Genomic DNA, 23,958 nt, shown 5'->3' with positions numbered 1-23,958 from the left:
GAGTTCAGGCCAATTACTCTTTTTTTTCTTGCAATTAGATTTTCATTTAAAAAAAAAGCGCACTACACTTGGCAGTTACACATCAGAATGATCTTTAAATGCAAGTGTGGAAATAGACAAAAGTTCGGGCTCACCGGATTTACTACTTTAGTTTTCAGTTCAGCCTTCTGACCTCAGTGACCATGGTCTCTCACAGATCCACCAAAGGGGCATCCAAAGCTCGACGGGACCACATCAATCATGAGATCAAGAACATGCGTGCTCTGCTGCCCATCACCCTGGAGGACCAGGAGCGACTCTCGTACCTTCACTCCATGGCCATCATCTGCACCTACATCAGGAAGTCTGTCCGGGGTAAGTTTTCATACTGCAGTCATCCTTTAATGCCTTTGAACTTTTAATCTGCATTCAGCCTGCATCGCTGTCAAACAAAATGGGACTAAATCTTCAGTACCCTTGAGACCAAATCAAAAAGTAACAGATGTGATAACCCGCAGAGATGCATGCTATATAAGCAAGGCTGAACTCACTCTTTCCTCTCTAAGGGCTCCCAGCTGGAGAGCGATCACACTGCTCTCTGCCACATGAGGTCTTTCTTCAAGCCTTGCACGGCTTCATCCTCGTCTCCACCGCACAGGGCAGGCTGGTGTATGTGTCAGAAAATGTAGCCGAGTATCTTGGGGTTTCCATGGTGAGCCTTTTTGTTAACTATTCGGCATTTTCAGGTGTAATGTTGCAGCACTTTTAGTTTCTGAATCTTTGGGAGCTAATGGGAAATATTGTCTTTTCCCCCAGCTAGATGCACTGCAGGGAGATGCAGTATAAGACATGGACTCCAGTGCATGGATCTGTCATGGTGCTGGATCTATAGTTGAGCCATATGGAGAGTGCCAGCCCATTAGCTGGAGCAGGAGGAGGTCAGCCATGACATTCTGATGGATGAGCATGCATGCACAGATCAGGGGCTGTGCTCTACTCTCTGCTCAGAGACCAAGCTCACCTGTCACCATTCACCCTCAGACTCCCTCCCTGCAGCCACTCAAACCTTTGACCAGCCATCCTTTGGCACGCTCAGTGGCCACACTCCACCCACCTCATCATCGCCATCCTGTGATTTCAGAGATGATACATCTGACGCTCGCTTAGTTCCAGACTGTCTCTCTGTGTCCGACATGTGTGAGAGCCCAGCGGACTGTGCTCTGCATCCAGATGATTTCGGCCTTCTGTTGCAGCCACTTTGAGGCAGCTTTGTCCAACTGCATCATGATGCTCCTGACTTATCCACACATACCAATCTTCTACAGCCACAGAAGCTGGTTCTTGATGTTGGCATGTTAGACAGCTTCATTAAAGATCTAAACATGTTCACAAGGAAAAGCAGCATATTGAGCAATACTAGCTACCATCTAGCAGCAGTGTATAACAGGAATGGGGCCCCATCAGAAGCTGCTGGCTGCAGAGCACTTCACCGTGCAGCATCACCATAGATCCCATCAGTATGCAGCTGGGACGCCATGATCAAACCACTGGGTTGCATCAACTCAATTCACCAGCTATATGCAAAGCAGCATTCAGCAAGGTACTTTCTACTAAACAGTCCACCTATTTATTGATTTGCTGCTTTGGTATGTAAGCTTTAGAGATATTTAATTAATGTCTAATTTCATTTGTATGACATATTGTCATAAACCTCCACTGGATTTAAAGAAGAGTGTGAGTAAAGACAACTAAAGGACATCTTCTCAGATGTTATTTTTTATAAGAAACTTATTCCTGAATGTAGAGCTAAAGCTCATGTAGATTTTGTTTTCCTTGGGCTTCACTCAAAGTATTGACAGGTGTCACAATCCTGTAGGTAGCAAACTGAAATGTCATATGTGCCACCAGCTACAGGCTGAGACATCCGTCATCTTCTATTCTTCTGATACATCAAGAAAACAAATATCAGTAAAAGACATTTCAAGGAAACCTTCACTAAAATGTCGTGTCTGCAAGCAACTTATGTGGGTTTTATACTGTCCCAACACTATGGATAAAACCTGCTGTCAGCTGAGTTTTGTTTTGCTAAAGTCTTTTTTTTCATAAAAATGTACTTGAAAAACAAAATAAAAGTAAGTGAGATCATTCACCCTGCTTTATCGCCATAGTTTTTAACACAAATTGGGTTTTTTTTCTTCTTTGTATGCCATTAAAACTTTCATACTGTCATAGTTAAAGATGTTAGACAAGATGAAGCTACCTCAGTGGTACAGCTAAATCCATTCAAAGTCTGAATTTTGTGCCTTAAATTGTGTTATTCCCTGCATATTCAGAACTCTGAGTCATTCCTGCGGTTTGCTTCAGAAATATTTGAAATGTAAATAAATCTAAAGAAAATCAGAGGCTTTGTTGTTTATTCATTATAACACAGAGTTAATAAAGAGGACTGCCCACGTTCTCTATAAGGTTTTGCTGAATGCGGTTAAGGGGCCTATAGTAGATATTTAAGAGGTAATATATAAAAACGTTGAAACTTTATTTTTAATGACAGAAAGACGTTGTGTGCACATTACTGAGATGCCCTCTTACACATCACAGGTCGCCCTTCTTTATTATCAGAGCTGCCTGGGGTAGCTGGACGCTTGCAGTGACCTGAGTGAACCAAAAGCTTTGTGTTGTAAAAGATACTGAAGCACCCTTTACAGCTGGAAAGACTGTTGATTTGGAGGTCCATCACCAGAAATGACCTTTCATACTACACTTTATTATGTAAGCCATCATTATAAAATATTGACTAGTGCAGGCACAAAACACATCTTTATGGAATAACAGTTATTTATCACAAGAGGGCCTACTGAGTACTTTGTAGCCAATCAGACCACAGCACATTGTCTACTGGGCTCTTCGGGGCTCCATTGATTTTTACATCTTGTGGGCAGTGACACCAACAAGAGCACATAAACTGTGCACAGTGAAATCAGTTACGGATTTAGGTTGATGTGCAGAGTCGATGAATAAATGCGCATTTAGGCGACTGATGGATCGCGGAGGTTAAAAGCAGAAAAGATTTGCATGCATGCACAAACGTAGGGGAGAAAGCTCGCGGGGAGGCACTACAGGCATGCAGCTAATACAGTGTTCATGTTTCTGTCATGAGACTTAGAATCACCACTAGATGGAGTGATAACTCCAACACCTTTGTCTTAACACAGACACTACGTGCTGTTGGTGTGACACTACTTAAATAAGCAAATAAAGAGGAGTGTGCGTGTCTCTGTGTGTGAGTGTGTATGGCAATGAGAGCACAGAAGGACATCAGTTCGGTCCATTCATGAGCAAAGAGTCCAGATGCCGAGCGTTATCCACGGAGACCCAATTAAGAGGGATGTCTGTTGAAGGGTACAATGGCAAATAAAGTTCCTAACAAGTCTCCACATCTGCTGTGCTCCAGTCTCCCCGCATCACTCAGCAGCACCTGAAACATCAGTGATTTCCCCGAGGCACGGTGACACTAACATCGCGGCTTTGGCGCATTTGTCCACACCAAGGAGACTGCAAAAAATATAAACCCTTTTCATTTCACCGACACACACAATGAACACTCCAAGCATTCCCATGTCTCTGCAGATTACACAGCTCAGCAGTAAAGTCAGTTTGGCACTCTTCCGTCGCTGTGGTTACACACTTCCAATAAGCTCAGGCTGTGCGCTCTGTTTTTATTCCATCTGTAAAAATCGTCACAAACAACATTATTTTTATATTATTATTATTATTATTATTATTATTATATTATATATAAAAGGGAGATGCAGTTGTAATATTAGATTAGTGTCTCATTGTGTGAGGGGAAATAGTGATGCAAAGTAATGGCACACGCTGATGATGTCAAAGCAGAAGCGAGAGAGATGAAAAATCAAGACGCAAACACGCATATACAGACACAGGCTATAAGCAGGGACGCACTCACTTTATCTATAACTCGGATCACTTAATCACATAGGCCACCCTGCTATCTCTCTGATATTAAATTAAGATGAAGAGTGGTGAAATTAACAGAATCCATGCCTCACAGGAGTGGTGAAGTAATGTAGGTGTCTGGCAGTGGAAGTGAAAGATGAAACACGTTCGGGATATGCTGTGATTCATATCTAGGATCTGAGAGTGTTACTGAGGCTGGAGGTACCGCACGGTGGAACTGACAAAAGAGAAACGGAGGCAAAACTGTCATCTGCCTTACTTCAGTAGCTCATAAAGTGCTTTCTCAGGTGGATGGCTGGAGGGCGGATGCTTGGAGGCGGGTAGGCGCAGGGGTGCATTTGAACAAAGCAACTCATGGATGGGATTCGTCTCCAATCCGTGCCTCCCACAGAAAGCCAGTTTCTCATATCCCCCCTCACCTGTGGCTTCTCACAATAATTGCCTCGTTTGCTTGCAAAAGAAAAAAAAAACTCTCCAAATTGAAACTCTAGCTGATTCCAGGAAACAGGGCCTCAGGTGGCATGGCCGTGTCTTCGTTTATTTACAGGCTTTATGCTTTTATTGTTGCTGCAACCAACGCTCGAGAGCTCTGTATTGGAAGCTTATCTCTGGCAATACGTGTATTTTGAAATAGATGAGGATGTGGCGAGCCACCCAGCTACGATGATTTGTCCATTTTGCTCTGGGATTGTTTGGCAGATGGAAACGGTGACACAAACCGAAGCCACCAAGGTCACAGAGAGGTGCTGCAAGCTGTCTTGAGGGACACCCGTGCCGTTATTACGTGTTAACCCGAAACTGGCTTTTTATTCTAGTCTAATTTATTTTCTCTTCATCTCCATGTACGAAGCAGCTTGCTATTGTTTTGACTACATCACATTTTCATCTATAACACTGTTGCCCCATATTTCAAAAAGAGGCAAAATCACCTGACTGGTCCTGGTTCAGTCACAGGCAGCACACTGACACTGTAACTGGGTTAAACAAAAATACTCAAAATAGACCGCAGCCTGTTCCTTCAGCACTCCCCTCCCGTTTGTCCTGTTGCTATGCCTGAAACCACAGCTCTGATTCAACACTGAATCCCAGTCATGAACAGTCAACATATCCTGCTGATATTCAACAGAGAAAGGCCAACCAGCCGGGGAGCAGAATACAAATGGCGGCCTAACAGTGGATCCTACTTGCATATGAATGATTGTTTCATTTTCTACTGTTCTCTTTCAGGGAAGAGTTTGCTGCTCGAGGCAGAGCACCTGTCCTCAGAGGAGAGATAAGCATCCCATGGCGGCAAGATTTGATAAACATCTTATTCTTTGTTGATGGAAATTCTTGTGTACTAAAAAATAAAAATAGTTCTCAAAAAAATTCCATTAGGGAATTTAGAATACATGCATAGATAGTGTATAGTGCTTTACAGCAGTCCCGTGGAACAGATTTCCACGGGTTTAAATTTAAGCTCTTTACTGTGCAGAAGCAATACTACTGGTATTAGGGAGGTAAGGTCTCCTGGTATATTCTGTATTTACCTCCAAAAACTCAGACTCAAGCATTCAGAAAAGCAATGATCTGTGCAGGAATTTCAATACACATTTGCTCATAGGTGGATCTCCACGATACAGTCTGATTTTTCGAGCAGCACCGTTGTCCTTGCAGTAATGTGGATGTTTGAAGTAAGCGATGAAGATGCTGGTAATGCTTGTAATTTTCCGCATGTGCACCACGCGTATTATATATGTACACAGGGCATGCATGATTAACGAGTTTATCCCTCTACCTCTTCACAATCTCAGGGGTCGAAATAAATAAACATGAAAGAGTGCATTTTTTGCAGGGTTCACAGAAGCTTGAAAGATGATTTTAAAAGCAGTTAAATGTGATGCAATTAGAGCCTTAACATGAGCTAGTTCATTTTTAATGAGAGTTGAATAAAAAAAAGGAGTCAAAGTAAAAAAAATAAAATAAATAACTCATGCATAGCTAAATGTATTTAATCAAATAATGCAAATCAGTTTCATAAAAGAGTTACTGTGGACAAATTTATATAGTGCTGATTAAGAGTAATCAGACTACTTTCAGTGATGTTGAATTTATTCATAAACAGGTGGAATGAGTTAGTATATTAAGCTGTGCACAAAACCAGTAACTTTCCGAAGTTCCGAAGGAGTAGCTCCTATGGCAGGTTAAGCTGTTGCAGAGATTGGGTGTAATCACTGTAAAATCTCAATTTTTGTGTCTGGGGTATCTAAGATAATCTGACTGATTAGATGTAGCTCTCTAACTAGGGAATGAAAATGCAAGAGTTTGGCCAAATATGGTAGTGTCATCACCTTTTAAAAAAAGAAAAACACAGCCAGCGTTGATAATATAATTGCTGAAACACAAGTGCAGGTTAGTTAATGAAGTCATATTGGGATGGATGGAAAAGACTGAAGTGGAAGCATGCTGGCAGCAGGAAAACTGATGGTGTGGATCGTGGGCAGAATGGGATCCAGGGACCTGGAAGTTAAACTACATTGGAGAAGCAGACGGGTACTAGAAGGACTGTGATTCAAGCAAACACAGGAGCAGAAGACAAAATGATAAGAGCTCAGATGATGGCAAGAAACGTGACAGACTGCACAAGCGTGCTGGTATGTGCTAGGGGGAAGAGCAGAGTATTTGAAGCAGGCTTGATGATTGTGATGTAGTGCAGCTGCTGATTCTCTCCTCCAGCTCGAACACACCTGTCTTCACTCCTACAATCAAGCGCACAGATGAGAGAGGAACTCCAGGCAAGCGTGGAGGAAGTGGAGGCAGAGGATGTAACAATAAAACCTTAAAATCAATCCTGAAACAGACAGGAAGCCAGTGGAGGGAGGATAGCACTGGTGCCTCATGGTCATACTCTTGTTGTAAAATGAGCAGCCATGTTTTGTGTCACCTGTAGACAGTAGGGAAATCATTACTTTGCACTTACACACACAGGATTACAGAATTTCACCTCTGTGAAAAGTCTTAACAGAAAACAGCAGCGCTGACAAGTGATCTGATCTGTTTATTGACTTTGAAGGAGGTATTGCAGATCATGCCAAGGATTTTCACAGAATATCGATCGCATGAGGCCAAAGGGCCAAAAATCAGACAATATATCAGATCAAATAAGGAAAAAGCTCTAGCTGTTGATGAACACAACACTAGAGTTTTAAAAAAGGTCATCTGCTTGTTTTCTGCTTATGTGTTTACTGCTTTAAAAGGCCATAAACTAAAGCTGAAAACATCAGACAGTGTTTGTGAAACATAAAGCCCTCTTAGCTAATGCAGCTACAATAGTTAGAAGGTCCCAAGGCCCAAAAAAGCTGCACAGTGTTGCTAAAGTCAGCCTATACTTTAACTTAAAATAATTCCCCCCAGGGATCAATAAAGTATTCTGATTCTGATTCTGAACGTAAACTCTAAAACATTGATGGGTAAAGCTCTTTCACCATCTCGATTTGTGCTCCTGTCTTTCCATCATAAGTCTCGCTTTCAGTCTGTTTCAGTCACGAGCTATAGCCTACCTCTTCCCTGACTCATGTTCTCAATCAGTTTCTCCTTTGGTTCAACTCTCATTTCCCATTATGTACTCCTGTGTTTGCTGCAGTCATTATTCACTCCCATGTGTGGTTCAAAGAGGAAGCAGTTTTCAATTCATATCTGAGCGTGGAAGGAAAGAACTAATTCTTGCAGATAATATGTTAACAGATATGCTATTTCATTTGAAGACGTACTTATAGGCCCGTGGTATTTTACCATTCATTTTTACACTGACCATTTTATTTAATCACTGTTTGTGTTTTGCTGTCCTTAGATAATTATTTTATGGTGTTTAAAATTTAGTTAATTGCCCCTGACTCAAGTTAGGGTGACCAACTGTGTGACATTTTTTCTTTCACCATTCATTAACCAGACAGAGAAGGCATTGTTAAAGTTTTCTTTAGGCAACCAGTATTAATAAAAAAAAATTTTTAATCACTGAACCAAGTGTCCTGTTTTTTGGAAATCAAAATATGGTCACCCTACTTAGGTGCACATATATTGTAGTTTCACACACAGTCTGTAAAAACAGACCGTCAAGAACTGCAGATCCTTAGGAGAAACTATTCCTTTCAATTTTTTCCGGACTTCTGAGCAGTTTAAATATCTTTACAGTTGTAAGCTTTATTATAGGGATATGATGGTAGCATTCTGTCAGGACAAGAAAGACAACCAGAAAGCATCTCTCCTCTTTCATCTCAGACAGCGCTGCCATTAAACTTCTTGTCTGTTTGCCTTCATCCTTTACATTACTGCCATCTTGTGGCCACAGTCTGCTATTGTTGCTGAAAGCTGCACTTCTCTTGTGCTTATAGGAAACTGTAGCTGTCTCTGTTTTACAGGCGTGTCCTTTTCCCATTAACAATGAGCAGAGATGCCAGTAACCTTTTTTCCTGGCGGTTTTTATTATGTGCATCTCTGCTTGCCTTTCTTTAAAAGTCACCGCAGACGCAGGAAGATCGTGAAGGACCTCAGCCATCCCAACAACAGACTGTTCTCTCTGTTGAGGTCAGGAAAGCGATTCCGCTCCCTGAAGACCAACACAGAGAGACTGAGGAGGAGCTTCTTCCCGCAGGCGATACGGTCTCTCAATCACACCACCACACAGTACTGACCCACACATACAGTTCTTACACACACACTGGACATTCTGGACATTGTTTTCACTTCATCACTTAAATCACTTTAAGCATATTTGCACTGTACAAGACATAATGTGGATTGCACAACACTGGACATTATATTCTTCATTTCCAGTTAATACTTGTACAGCTGCTGTTATTGTGTATATATTTATTTATATTTCTTCATACATTCTTATATAGTTCTATATTGTGTATTTTGTTGTACAGTTATTTTATTTTCAACTTTAATTTATATATTTTATCTTATTCTTTCCCAGTTAAATTTACCCTTCATTCTAATTTGTGTTGTACAGTTATTTCATTTTTAACCTTAATTTATATTTTATTCCTTCCTAGTTAAATTTACCGTTTTTAATTTTTCATATTTATTTCCTATCTTATTCATAGCCTTTTCCTTTTTTGTTTTTCTTTAGGTCACGAGCAGTTGTCCAAGCATTTCACTACATATCGTACTGTGTATGACTGTGTACGTGACAAATAAAATTTGAATTTGAATTTGATTTGAATTTGACCGCTGGGATGTAATGCTAAAGCAGCGTTAGCCTTTCTCAAGTAAGCCTTCTTACCATTTTTTCCATCTTTACTTGCTCTAAGACTATTTAGCAGCACAACTCGGGTTGTAGCTGAAATTCTATTGCATGACATATAACACAAGGACTAAAGGGCAGGCTAGACAAGCACAGAAACCTTGCTGAAGATGTGATTTGCCACATCTTTAAAATACTGCTATAGCATTATTTTAATGCTCTAGCGTCTTCTTAATGATAGTAATGTGTTGTGAAGTCTTTTTGTATTCTTGCCAGTTTGCTTTGTTGTATTTGAGTAACCGTAGCCTACAGTTTGTATTGTTATCTAGTAATTGTGTGACAGTGGATTCCATGTCACAAAACACTTAACTAGTGTAACGAGTAGTGCACTTACTTTCTCATGAGCGTAATTAACTACTTTTAAGAAAAGTAACAAGTAATGTTTAATAGATTACCCGTTTAAAAAATGACCTGACACTGCACGTTGTAAAGGTTTTTTACTCACACACTGATGCAGTTCTACAAGTTCAACCCTCCACGTTGCCGCTAGGCAGATTAGCCTATTTTAGCCTTTCTAAATAAAATAAGACAATGTGCAGTGGGAGGGGAACTCAAATACTAACCAATGAAAGCATTCACACAAAAATCGATTTCACTTTCATCCAGATAATTATTTACAAATCAGTCACCATCACTGGGAAGTAAAGAAGTAGTTTTCATGACATATCATCAAATATATTATAGGAAAGTACAAAAAATAAATAACCTGTATGTTACCTGGGGCAACATTGTGCTGTAATTGCAAAAGACCATGGAAGAAGGGCACAAAGTTAGCATACAATGTAAAAATATATTGTATTTGTAAGGAAAAGAGATGGAATTATCCAAGAGTGTTTTGTAATGGATTTAAAATAATATGTAATTCCCATTCTCTACTCGCACATATTAGGGAATGGAGTGATGATGCGATATCATATGGTGATGAGGAAGGTGATTTTTGTGTATATGTTCATGCAATTAAATGTTGCTTTCATTAAACGTGAAATGTGCAGCACATAAACAAACAGTGTGTCTAGTTTTTAATGTGTTTGGTTAGAACAAAAATTTTCTTTCAATAAATAGAAATCTTTCTTCTGCATGAACAGATCAAATGTTTCAGTTTGTGCATTATGGTATATTGTGGTATATTGTTGCCTTGAGGCAATACATTTTAAATAAATGTAATAAAAAAAAGATAGATATATATTGTTATAAGATAAGATAAGATAAGATAGAACTTTATTAATCCCTCGGGTGGGTTCCTCTGGGAAATTCGACTTCCAAAAAAAGCACAGCAACGACCGAAGTTACAGTTACAGAACTGTTATATATATACACACACACACACACACACACACACACACACACACACACACACACACACACACACACATATATAAATACAGAGACAAATATAAATAAAATATACAAAGGGGATAAATAGAATAAATAGGAATAAAAAATAAAAATACAAGTGAATTGCACATTTCAAGTATTGAGTCTATTGCACTGTTGACTATTTACAAAAAGTATTGCACAAGGTATTGTACAGTGAGGTGCAGAGGCACTGCAGCTTAGTTGTTCCCCCCTCCTTTGTCCTCCTGTTTCCCCTCCCTCTCCCCTCCAGAGAGGAGTTAAACAGTCTGATGGCGTGTGGGACAAAGGAGTTTTTAAGTCTGTTAGTTCTTGTCTTGGGGAGAAGCAACCTGTCACTGAACAGACTCTTCTGATTGTTTATGGCCGTGTGCAGAGGATGCCCAGCATTGTCCATAATGTCCATCAGTTTCTTTAGTGTCCTTTTCTCTGCCACTGTCACCAGAGTGTCCAGCTTCATGCCGACCACAGAGCTAGCCCTCCTGATCAGTTTCTCCAGCCTGGATGAGTCCCTCTTTGCTGTGCTGCTCCCCCAGCACACCACAGCATAGAAAAGTACTCCAGCAACCACTGACTGGTAAAACATCCTCAGGAGCTTCCTGCAGATGTTAAAAGACCTCAGCCTCCTGAGGAAGTACAGTCGGCTTTGGGCTTTTTTATACAGGTGCTCTGTGTTGCATGACCAATAGTGTTATAGCTATTTTTACAACTATGTTTCCTACTGCTGTTATTTGTATTGACAACATATAAGCAGGGAGCTGCGTGACTGCTATGTAATTAATATATGATACATAAGGAGTGATATATGGGGATTCTAAATAACGCATTATTATATTATGACTTTGTTATGTACATTACAGTGACAGCTTATGACCGTTTAAATACATAACAATTTGAACACATTCACAATGTTCCTGAATAACAAACAAATTGTGTTCCTTTTTCACAACTGTTTTCTTAACCTCTTATCTAATTGAAGGTCACTGTGGGCATACAGGGTGAGAGGTACATCCTGGGCTGGTTGTCAGTTTGTCCCAGGAGCAGAAGTAGAGATTGCCAGGGATGAAGCTAGCTCACAGAGTCACATTCACATTCCTGTACTGTATGCCTGGTTTGCACCATCTCAAACGTCTGCTCCCTCTTTGCCATTAGTTTGTACTTTCAAGCACGTTTGGCATTTTATGAGTCATTGTCTCTGTTCTTAATCCGCCTTGACTGGCAAGAGCGTTCTTTTTTTTGCCTTTCTTCTGTGTGACTCTGTGGGTGAGTGGATGATTCTTTGAAATTCACCACAAATCATGGGACCCCTTTCGACGCCCAGTTATCTTGGGTTTAGCTCTCATTAATAATTCTGACGGTGTATCTCACTCAAAGGGCATGAAGGCTCAGCTCATGCATAACGAGACAGTATTCAAGTCAAATGTTTCCACATTCTTATTTTAGAATGAATTTTTGTGCATAATTCTTCTAGCTCCAGTCCTTTTAATCTTTTCCTTTGACTCTCTGGAAACCTTTTCATCTACACATTTGGATTTTTCCGAACTGGCACAAAATCTCTGACTTCTGTGTCCATCAGCTGAGGAGTTTTGTTATTATTGAAGATACACGGAGAAAAGAGAAATCCACTGGCTTTTCAGAAAACCGCATTCTCTGCAGGCTACTTTGAAGTTCCGGGGATTAACATATAATGTATGTTTTGTGTAGATGTTAATATTTCTGAATGATTTCAGACAGTGCTCTGTAAAGTGTAGTGACACAGTAAAACAAAAGGAGCCAAAATCTTCCCATTACAGAGAAAAAAAAGCCTCCCCGTCTGAGCGAGCTCGGATCAACCACGAGAAAAACTTTGGGTGGCAGAGGGGACAGAGGAAAGCTCTTGTGGTTTCAGCACTCTGCAAAACAAACTGAGCCTGGCGGTGGTCGCTGTGTGACTGTGTGGGTGATCTGAGAGGTGCTGAGAAGACAATGTGGGGAAGAACGTCCCTGTACCATAATGGCACTCGTACGTTTTTTTTTCCCCATTTTTTTCTTTATTGCATCACTCGACCTTCTGCAGAACATGTAAAACTTCGCTCCACTGCTGCTCAGCAGGGCTTGATGCATCCATTTTTTATTTTCTCATTTTTCCTCTAAAACACACGCTGGGCAGCAGTGGATGAGAGTAGGGCTGCCACAAACGATTATTTTGATAGTCGACTAGTCACCGATTATTTATGCGATTAGTCGACTAATCAGATCATCATCCACTGGATGTAAAACTACAGCTTATTGCACCAGCAGCATCTGCTCTTATATAACTATCATTAGCTTACAGCTTTAAGCTTTTAAGGTGCTAACTAAAAATAAAGACAAGATGATAGTTTATTAAATTTTAATGAAATTTGCAGATTGTTTCGGTGAAGTTTAATAAACTCCTTGCTATCTAAAATATAACAGGACACCGGAGTATATTTTCCAGCATCTCACACTTCTGATAATCAGCTGTCTGCTTGACGTTTATTCAGCTGTGTAAAAACTATAACTTTAATCTCAGACAAACTGATTTACTCAGGAACAAATAAAATACAAAAAAAAAAAGCCAAACAACAACATTTTTAATTTATCTAAGTGACTCATATATTTAACCTGAGTAGCGAAAGACGGCGGTGGGTTTGAAAACAATTTGCCGGGAGTCCGGTGTTCTCACCGCGCTAGTGACCTAGCCCCCGGCTAGCTATCGAGCTAGTGGGTAACAGACGTCTCCGAAAACGTCGGAGCGCTTTTGAAAATATGTGGTGTCCTGATAAACTGATCCGATATTTGAGGTTTACACAGCTACATTCTCACCTGAAAATATGTTAAACGTTTATTTTGTGACCCAGAAAGAATAATAAGAGTAATATTAAAACTAACTAGCTGCCGCCATTGTTGGAAACTAAGCTGGGCCGCGCTATGAATTCTGGGACACAGCTGCTTCTTCTTCTTCTTCTTCTTCGGGGTTTAACGGCAGCTGGCATCCTTGTACATGCAGTGCTGCCATCTTCTGTTTCAGTCCGTTATTACACTCTTAAATCCTGCTACTTATTCCTGCGTCTTTTGGGATCTTACAAAGCTTCAAACGACGCGTCGACTATTAAATCAGTCGTCGACGATTTTGATAGTCGACGTAATCGTGACTAGTCGACAAATCGTGCCAGCCCTAGATGAGAGACTCTCGTAGTGTTCCAGATGAACATTATTACCTTTTTACTGTGTCACAATAAGGTATTTCATCATATTGCAATCACAAGTGTTCCTGAATTCAAGCACAAAGAACATTGACAAATATTACCATGGAAACTGTAAAGCACTCACACCACTGTATATACAGGTTCATAGACTTATTCTTGGTAGCCTGGACTACATTAATATTATAGATTATCCTTTATGTTATAAATAACCTGATTTTATTAAACAAGGGAAATCCGGTCGTTAAGTGATGACGTGACGAATCCTACTTCCGGGCCTAAAGTAGTCTGCGTTTAATATGGCTTTTGTGTTGTTAACATGTTTAATGTTTTGTATTTTCTTCTATTTAATCTCAAAAAGCTCCTAAAACAGTCAGTGATCACTGTTGACCTCCCTCGGCTTTTATTACCACTAATCATTTATTTAAGCTCAGTTTTTAAAACCTTAGGATGTAACTACAGCCCAGCCCATGCAGCAGTATATGAATGACTAACCTCGTATTGTGGATGGATTATCTCAGTTGTTCTCCTGGCTGAAGTTTGGTCCTTTTACAGCATCCTGCCATGCGATTACATTTGTTCCTGACCACCGAGAACACTCACGTTAACTTTTATCGAGTGGAAAAAAAGTTAGCTTGTTTAAATTATGCTAACATAGCTGTGTCGCTAGCGATCACGTAGCACATCATTATATACAAGCTAGCCCAACTTCAGTAACCCTACAAACGTCACTGCTGTTTAGTTTTCTGTCTTCATTTATGTTGGAAGTGATAACAGAGCTGTATGTTTTAATTTGTTTCCAAAACCCCGCAGTCAGGACATGCTATATTGTATTTAGATAGAAGCTAGCGAGCTAACTTCCTGCTAACTTATAACTCTGTTAAATGTTATAAATTCCGTTTTCATGGATGCCTGGATGTTAAACTCTATTGTTACACCTGGTAGAGCAGAACTCCGATCATTTTATTAAAGATGAAAGACTTTAGACAGTTTTTCAACTCTCAGTAATGCCATAGTGATCGTTTGATATATGGACCTGCAGCGGAGTTTAGGCCCAGACACGGCTAGTGACGTCAGACTTAACGACCGGATAGAGAGGATGTTGATTGTTCTTACCTTTGAGCACTAAAGTTCATCTCTTGAGCCAGGAGCTGCTATGAATTTTAGCAGATACTCTCTATAAAATGTGTGCTACTACTTCGTCATCAGTCTTAGATCATAACTGGAGCCATAATATGTAACCTTAATGTAACATGTAGAAGGATTTAAAAGAAGAAGACCCGTCCATTTTGCTGATGAAGATTTTGCTCACTCTGTCTCTCGCTAATGGTGATAATTGGAGACAGCGCATGCCTGGGCGAGAGTTTGGCAGTGCCCGCTCATTGATTCATTCATTTTACCCTCAGATTAATGCGTTGACTGTGACCCTGGTGACCTCTGGTCTGCAGGGAGCCCAGTCACCTGCTCAGGTCACGCATACCCCTTCTACAGTTCGTATAGTTGGCGAATAACTGTACTACAATCAAAGCTATGTGCAAAGAAAATAGAGTGAGTGATAATTTAGCTTGGGTCGGCTGCCAAATGGAAAATAAAGATGTAATTAGAAATTAAAATGAACATACTGTAGATTTGCTATAGTACACATTTTTTATTGTGCAGTCCCAGAGCACACACTTACACACACTCACACACATGCACAAACAAATGGCTCCGTGGTCTAACAAACAAAAATCAATAACTGTTTCACATAGCTAATCAAACACAATCTGTTTGGATTTTGGACGGCAAAGAAGTTGATTTAAATTGAATAAAGCCTATCCAGTGTTAAAGCAGCAGCGTTACCCTCCTCTCGCTTTCTGAGCTCCATCAGGATATCTAAAATGATTACAGAGCCTACCACCGCGCTCACTTTTTAACATTTCTCCACGCCACCTTGTTGGTATGTTGTTGTCACTTTACTCCCTCCTTTTTCTCTTTCTAATCCGAGGTTTATGACTGCGAATGCACAGTTCGGATGTCTATTGGGAGTTATGATTATGAACACTGAGGCTTTGACACTAGGATGATTTATAGTACAGTAGTCAGTGAAGGTGTGCTCTGCTCGTGCCACCCGGGGAGATGCCTTCCATCACAGCTCATTTGCATTCACTCGATTTCTGCAGCGACGATGACTCATACCCACTAATGAGGCACCCACAGGACAGGAGAGTGCTCAACCTAGAGTTACACTATTGTTTCATCCTTCACTGAAAACCTGCATGCAGCTCCTCGCCCTCCTCAACTCTCAGTTGTGGAAAAGCAGTCATAACCGTTCATTTCAGTCTAACACCCCATAATACCTTTGCCTCTCTGTGAGGTGTGCTGACTGTTCCCAATAACATTACAAAGCCCTGTGGCCCAAGACGCCTTAAAATGTTCCTTTGCCATATTTTGATGTCTCATTTCGCCGCTCTACACTTGTAAAGTCACTGCACCTGATGCGTTCGGTCACACTTTATTTATTTCCATTAAAAAGTGCAGGAGTATCCTTTCACTGCGCTAATTTATAACAATTTAATCCTCCAATCTTACAAGCAAAACGCATTAAAGTTCAACACAAATGAGAGGGGGATGTGTCGCCATCAGCGATCAAACCGTCCACACTCCTTTAGAGGTGTCGACTCCAAAAACTATAATTGTCCCAATGACTCGTGACCACGTAGGACACAAATTTTTATTTTATCACAGTAAAAAAGCCACTTCCAGTGTAATGAAATAGAAAAGAAGTAATAGAGCAAAAGGAACACGCTTCTGTATATTGAGTATTGCTGGGCCAGTTAGAATTGAGTAACATTTAAGTGTTTTTGCATTAAAAAACTGTCAAATTTACACAGATTCTGTTGATCTTTTATTTTCCTTTTTCGCACGTTCTGTTTGTGTGTTGGTAGACAGTCATATCCAGGCACTGTGTACACTTATTTCTTACTTTTCACTTTAGGGATGTCAAAATACATGCTGTAGATAATGAAAACACTGTACTGGCTGTGGTACATTTAATGGAGTCAGCGAGCTATGAGACCTGACTGAATAAGCGGTAAAGAACTTGAATGTAATATTGTTCCCACACCAGAAAAATCTCTGTGCCGGCATTTTTCTTATAACTGTAACACCTTTGCAGAGAGGCAAAGCTGTAAGTTTTTCTTGACTTTTCCAGAAAGAAAAATAAATATTTCTCTGCAGTTTGGCATTTGGTTTCACACTCAGTAAGGCACACAAAAACTGACGCACGTCTAATTGTGTTTGTGTGAATGGAAAATATTTAATTGATTTTCAGCCACATTTCTATGTGCAAAACTAATTGCAATATGATATTATGACTTTCAGTCCACCAAAAGCAAATTTATTAGTTTTAAATTCAATACGTTGGCTAAAAATAATTCATATGACGATGAGTGCTGAATTTGTGCGTTATTTTTTCTCGGAGTTGTATGTCACAAACAACACTATCAGTGACACATTATCTGCACAGCAGTGGCAGAATGAACAGGAGACAAAGGCAGCGGTTTAATCACTAGAAACCTGTGCACTTTCCCCCTCCTTTGTTCTGTCTTTCTTTGAGCTTATTAAATTTCGCCCTAATTATCAACCAGCTCACAGCCATAAAAAAAACTCCACGAACTCAAAATGAGTGTGTAAATTTATATTTCCGAGTCTAATAACAATGCACTGCGTCATTTGAATAATTTCCTCCTCGTATTCTTTTTAGCAGTGATCCTCGGGTCATTCTTCACGGGGGAAATGAGCGTCCTTCCTCTTTCTCTTTGAACAATAAACTCCAAAGGCGAGAGCACATTTTAAAGCGTCTCGGTGGGCATTACACGTTTCCGTCAGTGATTTATCAGCCAATAAAAGTAATAAATCAAAGTGTTTAGAAGCATTTTGTTACAAAACACACACACATGAACAACAGTCCAAATAAAAATGGGTTTGTGAAGGCTTTTATGTTCTTAAAAAACCCTCTAAATTTCTTCAAACTGTACATAGTTGGGTTGTCTTCCTAATTTAGGCATCATGTACTGTATCTAAACTGATTTGTGCTCTCCTGCTGTGTGTGGCCTTTCAGTCACAGTGCCATTACTGGAGGAGAGCTGGCTGTGACTGACAGGTGTAGTGGGTGGTACAGATGTGTGTGTTCCCCCAAGCGAAAACTGCAGCAGTCCCCCCCCCCCCCTCTTTCTCTTCCATCGATCACAGGCAGTTAGAGCGTGTCTGTCCACATGAAAGGTCACAGGCTCCTGACAGTATTAGCTGCTTACATACATAAAAGCCTGAGGGGAAGCATGTGATGCTCTGGATGTTCACCTTTAGTGCTTTATACGCCATCATAGGGACTGAGCGGAATGGCTTTGGATTGCCTCACCAACAGCGACTTATAAAAAGCAAATGGCTCCACTGAGAAGGGAAATACGGAGTTCATATTACCCTGCCATGTTCTAGCGTTGATGAAATTACTCTGTCCCCTTCAGTTGGCAGCAAGAATCAAGTATTAATTACAGTTAATCAAACTTTGCAGATTATAGGGGAACGTAGAGAGGGTGAAAAATTGGACGGGTGCTCGCCGGCTTCGTTCGAGGCATGTTGGTGCATTTTAAAGTGCTGAACGGCCTTTTTTTGCTGAGGTTGGAATTTTGGAGTATTAGCAAGTTATTAACTTTCTCTAATAGGAAAATCCAGCTCTAGGAATGCAAATGAGGTGAAAGAGCAGTAAGGTGACAATGAGAGCACTGCTCAGCTGCTCATGGGATAATAATGATGTGTTCATTCATGCACAGGGCGAAATGGCCTCTCTGCCCTTCAGCGCCAGTCCAACACAGACTTGTCAAAAGTCAATCCAGAAACTTTTTCTTTTCCAATCAGTCTAGTTATATAATTGAATGTCACGGTCCATAAACAGTTCTTATTTATTGGGAAAACCACCAAGGGATTCCCATATGAGGCTGACGGCAAGGAGATTAGGATTTGGTGTCACCACCTGTATTTGTCTGATTCAGAGTAGTGCTTCTACTCATTTCTGCTCGCTTTATCATTGATGCTAATCAATTTGACTGTTCGGCAACCTGGATATGTCCTTGTACTCCGACTGTGTCTGTTTCAGGAGTTTGACCAGTGTTGGGTGTAACACATTACTGTAATCACATTACATTTTTCTTGAACTCAGTAACATAAGATGGATTCTTCAGCTATCTGCAGGCGGATAGAAAACCTGTTCACTTATATTACAGTCAGCTAACTTGAAGCCACATGCAGAGAGAAGATGAGAGCAATCTACAATTTTTGAGGAGTTGAAAGACCCCAGAGGGATGTTAAAGCTGAGTGCTGCCAACGCCAGTCAAGAAGCCAGAGTAACAAAGGCAGTTATGAACAGCAAGGCTTGTAGTACTGTAGTCTTCATTTCTACAGTAACATCACTGCGGGCTGGTTTTCAACATTGCTGTGGCTCTGTGTTAAAACCCAGACACATAAAAAAATATCCTGTGTCTGTGCGTGGGACTGTAGCCTAAGGTTTATATGGGTAAATACATATAAGACCAAGCTGTTAAATAGCACAAAAGTAATGTAACAAGTTGCTTTTTCTAACTAACAACCGCAACATGGGGTTTGCTGTATAGAACAAACTGAAACATCCTGCGTCTTTTTGGGGAATAAGTAAAAGTAAGAATATTGAAGTCGCCAAATCGATAAATTGCTTTGGATGCCCTCATATTTATTCTGCTCAGGCAGCTGAAGCTGTAGATATTTAATAAAGTTAGAAGATAGGTCTTTATGCACACAGCTAAAAGCACCAAATGAATCTTGATCTCTTGTTAACATTTAGTTAAAAGCCCAGCTCACACTCATTTGTGAGCTTCATTAATAACCTCTTGCAGACAGGTCTGTGTTTACTCCACATATTTTGTCTTTTACATGACCAGAATGTTTATTGTGTCTATCTTGCAATAATCTAATGGTGCCTATTGTAGTTGTTGTCCATTTCAAACTTTAATAATCCATCAATCGATGATTGATGATTGATGATTGATGATTAATGATCCTTAGCCTATTTTGGTTGCTCCCTCCTTTGGGATCTGGTGCCCTACACACAGAAAAATGGTGTGTGTGTTTGTAGCTGTGGCGTTGCTCATCAGGGTTTGGTCATCTTTATTCATGTTTTTATTGATTTTACAGGGATGATTTATTTTGTAATTGTGAAAATTTGCAGCATCAGGTGCATAAATCAGTTTCCTCCACACAAAAGACAAAAGCCACTTGACCAAAATACTTCTATTAGGCATCCAAAATCCTGCTGTCCTCATGGTCCATTGTTTCATGTAAAAAAAAAAAAAAAAGACCCTTCTTAGAGGAGTTTTAGTATTGTATATCTCTGTATCATATATATAATTTCTTTTAAAGAAGCCCACCCTGAACCCCTCTTTCTACAGAGCCCTCGGGGTGTAATATATAGAAGCAGGTTGCTTTTTATCTGTCTTGCTGCTCTGTGTCGTTAGGCAAGAACTGGTAGTCAAGGCTGATTGCAAACAGTAAGCAGTAAAGAATAGCAACAGTACAGCTACTGTAGCTATACTCATAGTGTCAAAGTGTAGTGTAGATTCAACTACAAGTACAGCTATAGTCGTGCATCAACCACAAGCAGCTGTGCTTACAACATTGCTGCAGTTTGGTATTTTAAAAGGATGAACAATAAACACTTTATGCAATGTGTGTCTCATTATCTCTTTCTATAGCATCTGCAGAGATTTTCCCTAAACTTAAAGTGCATTATAAATGGACCGGACCAAAGCGAGAACATTTCCTTTGGTTCAGGGAAATGCAGTAAAAATACAGAACAGGAAAAAAACACAACATTGGATAAGGCAGCATTTATTAAAGTTGTAGAACATAAAAGGTTTTGTAAAGTAATGCAGAAGTGTGTGGAGGTAAAATGTAGTGCCTGGGAACAAATATCGATAGCATCAGTACCAATGCTGGTATCGCTGTTGGATTTATCCTTTAAGTTTAGTATTAGCACACTAAACTGTGTTAAATTAATTATTCCTTGGAAATGAAAAATGGGCATGTTCGCACTATGAAAAATGACTGAACCTTTTTGCGTTGACTGTCACGCCTATTTTATTTATAGCCTAAAGTGCAATAAACAAAAGAAGTTGACCCAAAGTGTTTTGGAGAAAACCCCAGTTTCAAAATACACGAAAAGCTCAAAGTTGATTTAGGGGTTTTGAATCAAATATCTTTAAAATATCTTTGCAAACTGATGAGTTTGTAAGTGCCTTTATAAGTTAAAAGTATCGGTATCAGCACCGGCAACACTGACGCTGTATTGACTTTGTATCAGATTGACACAAAGTTTTTCAGCACTGTTGTCTGCTGCTGAATATCTGCTGTTCAGTTGACAGAAATGTTCAAATAATAGCATGTGAACAAATAAGCTGACATGTTTTATTGACACCAAACACAGCATCCAAGACACTGAATTAATGAACCAGTTAATGCTGCAACTGGAAGCTCATCAAATCTGAAACAAAGCTGAGAAAATCAAGACCGTAATTAACAGGATTAGGAAACACTGTTCAGACATGATAAGGTGTCACTAAGTGTCTCTTTTACATGCCGCTTCAAATGTCTGGGAAATGAGGTGTATGACAAGAACAACGTGAGTGAGATACCAAACAAACACACAACAGATGGAAGGGGGGCGGCATCAATTAGCAGACATGTTCCAGTCCACGTGCCGCGATGTTTTTTGAGCTTTCTGGCATGCTCGCCATGCATCAGTTGGCCCCATTACAAATCCTCTCAGAAATGTCATTAGAGTCAGTGACCTTTCAAATAGCAACCAGTGTGCTCGAACACAATCCTTTAAATGCTCAAAAGCCCAATTCACATACCTTTGCGACTGTAGATAGATGTTTTTTCCCTGCTCGACTACACTATAAATGATTTGCACTTGCAGTTATGCCACCCTTTCGACTGAGCTAGGTCTACAAAGTGCTTTGTGTGTTTTTTCATTCACCTATTCACACATGCAGTGTGTTCATCAGCCATTGGGAAAAACTTGGGGGTATTGCCCAAAGACCTGTCAGCAGAAGGGAGGCCAGGGGTGGGTGTGTGATGTAGTCACTGACCCTGGCTCAGTACACTGGGTTCAGAAAATAATCAGCGCCCTTTATGTACTCTTCATTGTGATGCATGCTGTGCTGGTTAACACACTATTGCTATATTGTGCAGTTTTTTACGGTGGCCCTGGGAGGCCAAATGGACTGCAATTTAAGAAAACACCATCAGTAAGAAAAACGCTGCAAAAGCACACAAAACACAACGGAAATAGGAAAAACAAAAAAACAGATTTCCAAAAGCACAAGGGAAGTGTTTCTGGGGAGACAATAACCCGACGGACCAGTTGCAGGAACCAAAATATGCTAGGTGAGCGTGTTTTAATGTCATGATTCATATAATACTGATGATGGATTTTTAGGCTAATAGTTAGGCTAACACACTTACCTCTCATCTTTTCTTTCCTCACAAAACCGATAGATCCTCCACTTCTTTTAAGTGTCTCCCAGCGAAATTCTTAGCATATTTTGGTTCCTGCAACTCGTCCGTCGGGTTATTGTCTCCCCAGAAACACTTCCCTTGTGCTTTTGGAAATCTATTTTTTCCTATTTTCGTTGTGTTTTGTGTGCTTTTGCAGCATTTTTCTTATTGCTGGTGTTTTCTTAAGTTGCAGTCCGTTTGGCCTCTCAAGGCCACCGTAGTTTTTGCTTAAACATAGAGCTGGGCGATATGAGATTTTTTTCATATCACGATATGTTTTTTTCATTTCAGGCGATAACGATATATATCACGATATAAGCCAAATAACTATATTTGTAAGATTTAAATGTGCCGTTGCTCACAAGTAAAATATGAAATAATCATCAGCTTGTTTTGATTTAAATATTTATTTCCCATAATAAGTTCAACAGGGTAGATGTACTTAAGGAACATGAGACTTTTTCAGATAAATAAAGGCAAATATTGCAAACTACACAAAAGGCAGCCACTAAAGCGTTTAAGTTTCAAAATAGAACAAACGAAACAGACTAAATTGTCAATTCCACTTAAAAACAAAATATTAATTCTAAAAATAAATCTTAGTTTGTTTTACAGAAGAACAGACAAAATTGACGAACTTTTGTCAATATCAAATAAACTGAGAACTAAAAGGAAATTCTCAATCTCTCCTTGTTGTATAGCTGAGCTTTTCTAACAGTTTTAACAGTTACTTTAGTCTGACAAAAGCCGAATGACGAATTAGCGCTTCCAGTCAGAGATTGAGCATGCACCGCTTTATTGTATTTCCAGACTTGCTTTCGGCACATTTACAGTGCACGCTACTCTGTTTTTGTCAGACTTGAAATAGCCAAAATACCTTCACACTACGGAACTTCTATGGCTCTTCCGTTCGACAATCTCTCCGGCATTGGAACCATCATCTGTTTTCTCTTCGGTAACCTTTGGTCGCGCTCTCGGTTGATTTTTCTCTAGTCAGTCATTTCCTCCATTACCGCTGGCTGCTTCCCAAACAAATACACATGTGCGGCACGTAACAAGTCACGTGACGTAACGCTGCGGCTGTGATTGGTTCGGCTCTGCGCTACTTAATTTGGATTGGCTGTTGTTCTTTTTTTTGTTTTTAAAGAGGACAAGAGAGATGAGGCCTATCGCAATAGTTTAACTTTTCTATCGAGGAAAAGTTATTTTGCAATACATATCGTTATCGTTCTATCGCCCAGCTCTACTTAAACGGGAACGAGCTTTCTCATCTTTGCGGCCACACTGTTTGCATCGTTAGTGACTGGAGTCCGCCTGTGGACATCTGAGTTGACTGAACATACAATAACATACAATGTCACAGAAAGATACAAGCGCGCATAAATATGAAACAGTAGTTAACACCTTGCTGTAGACCTCTGCAATAAAATGTGACTATATAATTCTGACTTTAATAAATGGTGTGCCAAACCAAGTGGATCTCCATTATTACCATGTGGGCATACGCCTGTGGTTTGGTAAACAACTACCATTAACGGACATAACAACTGCAGTCTACTCCCTCTCCCATTTTAAGGCCCAAAAGCA

The 23,958-nt window shown here is 40.0% G+C and overlaps 1 protein-coding gene across 1 annotated transcript; it reads left to right on the top strand.

The window, feature by feature from the left end:
* Positions 1 to 205: 205 nt before the first annotated feature.
* LOC147315639 (neuronal PAS domain-containing protein 4-like) lies at positions 206 to 934 on the top strand. The gene is made up of 3 exons (XM_086258581.1): positions 206 to 354; positions 546 to 691; positions 796 to 934. The coding sequence occupies exons 1-3, from the start codon at positions 255 to 257 to the stop codon at positions 823 to 825; spliced, it is 276 nt and encodes a 91-aa protein (XP_086114707.1). The 5' UTR covers positions 206 to 254; the 3' UTR covers positions 826 to 934.
* The last annotated feature ends 23,024 nt before the right edge of the window (positions 935 to 23,958 follow it).

The sequence above is a fragment of the Aulonocara sp. 'chitande type north' Nkhata Bay genome, linkage group LG13 (genome assembly GCF_057382095.1).
Source record: "Aulonocara sp. 'chitande type north' Nkhata Bay isolate Kocher_YH1m ecotype deep benthic linkage group LG13, A_spYH_male_GT1.1, whole genome shotgun sequence".
NCBI classification, from domain to species: domain Eukaryota; kingdom Metazoa; phylum Chordata; class Actinopteri; order Cichliformes; family Cichlidae; genus Aulonocara; species Aulonocara sp. 'chitande type north' Nkhata Bay.
Note: the sequence above shows the minus strand (reverse complement) of the source record. Positions and strands in the feature narration are given on the sequence as shown.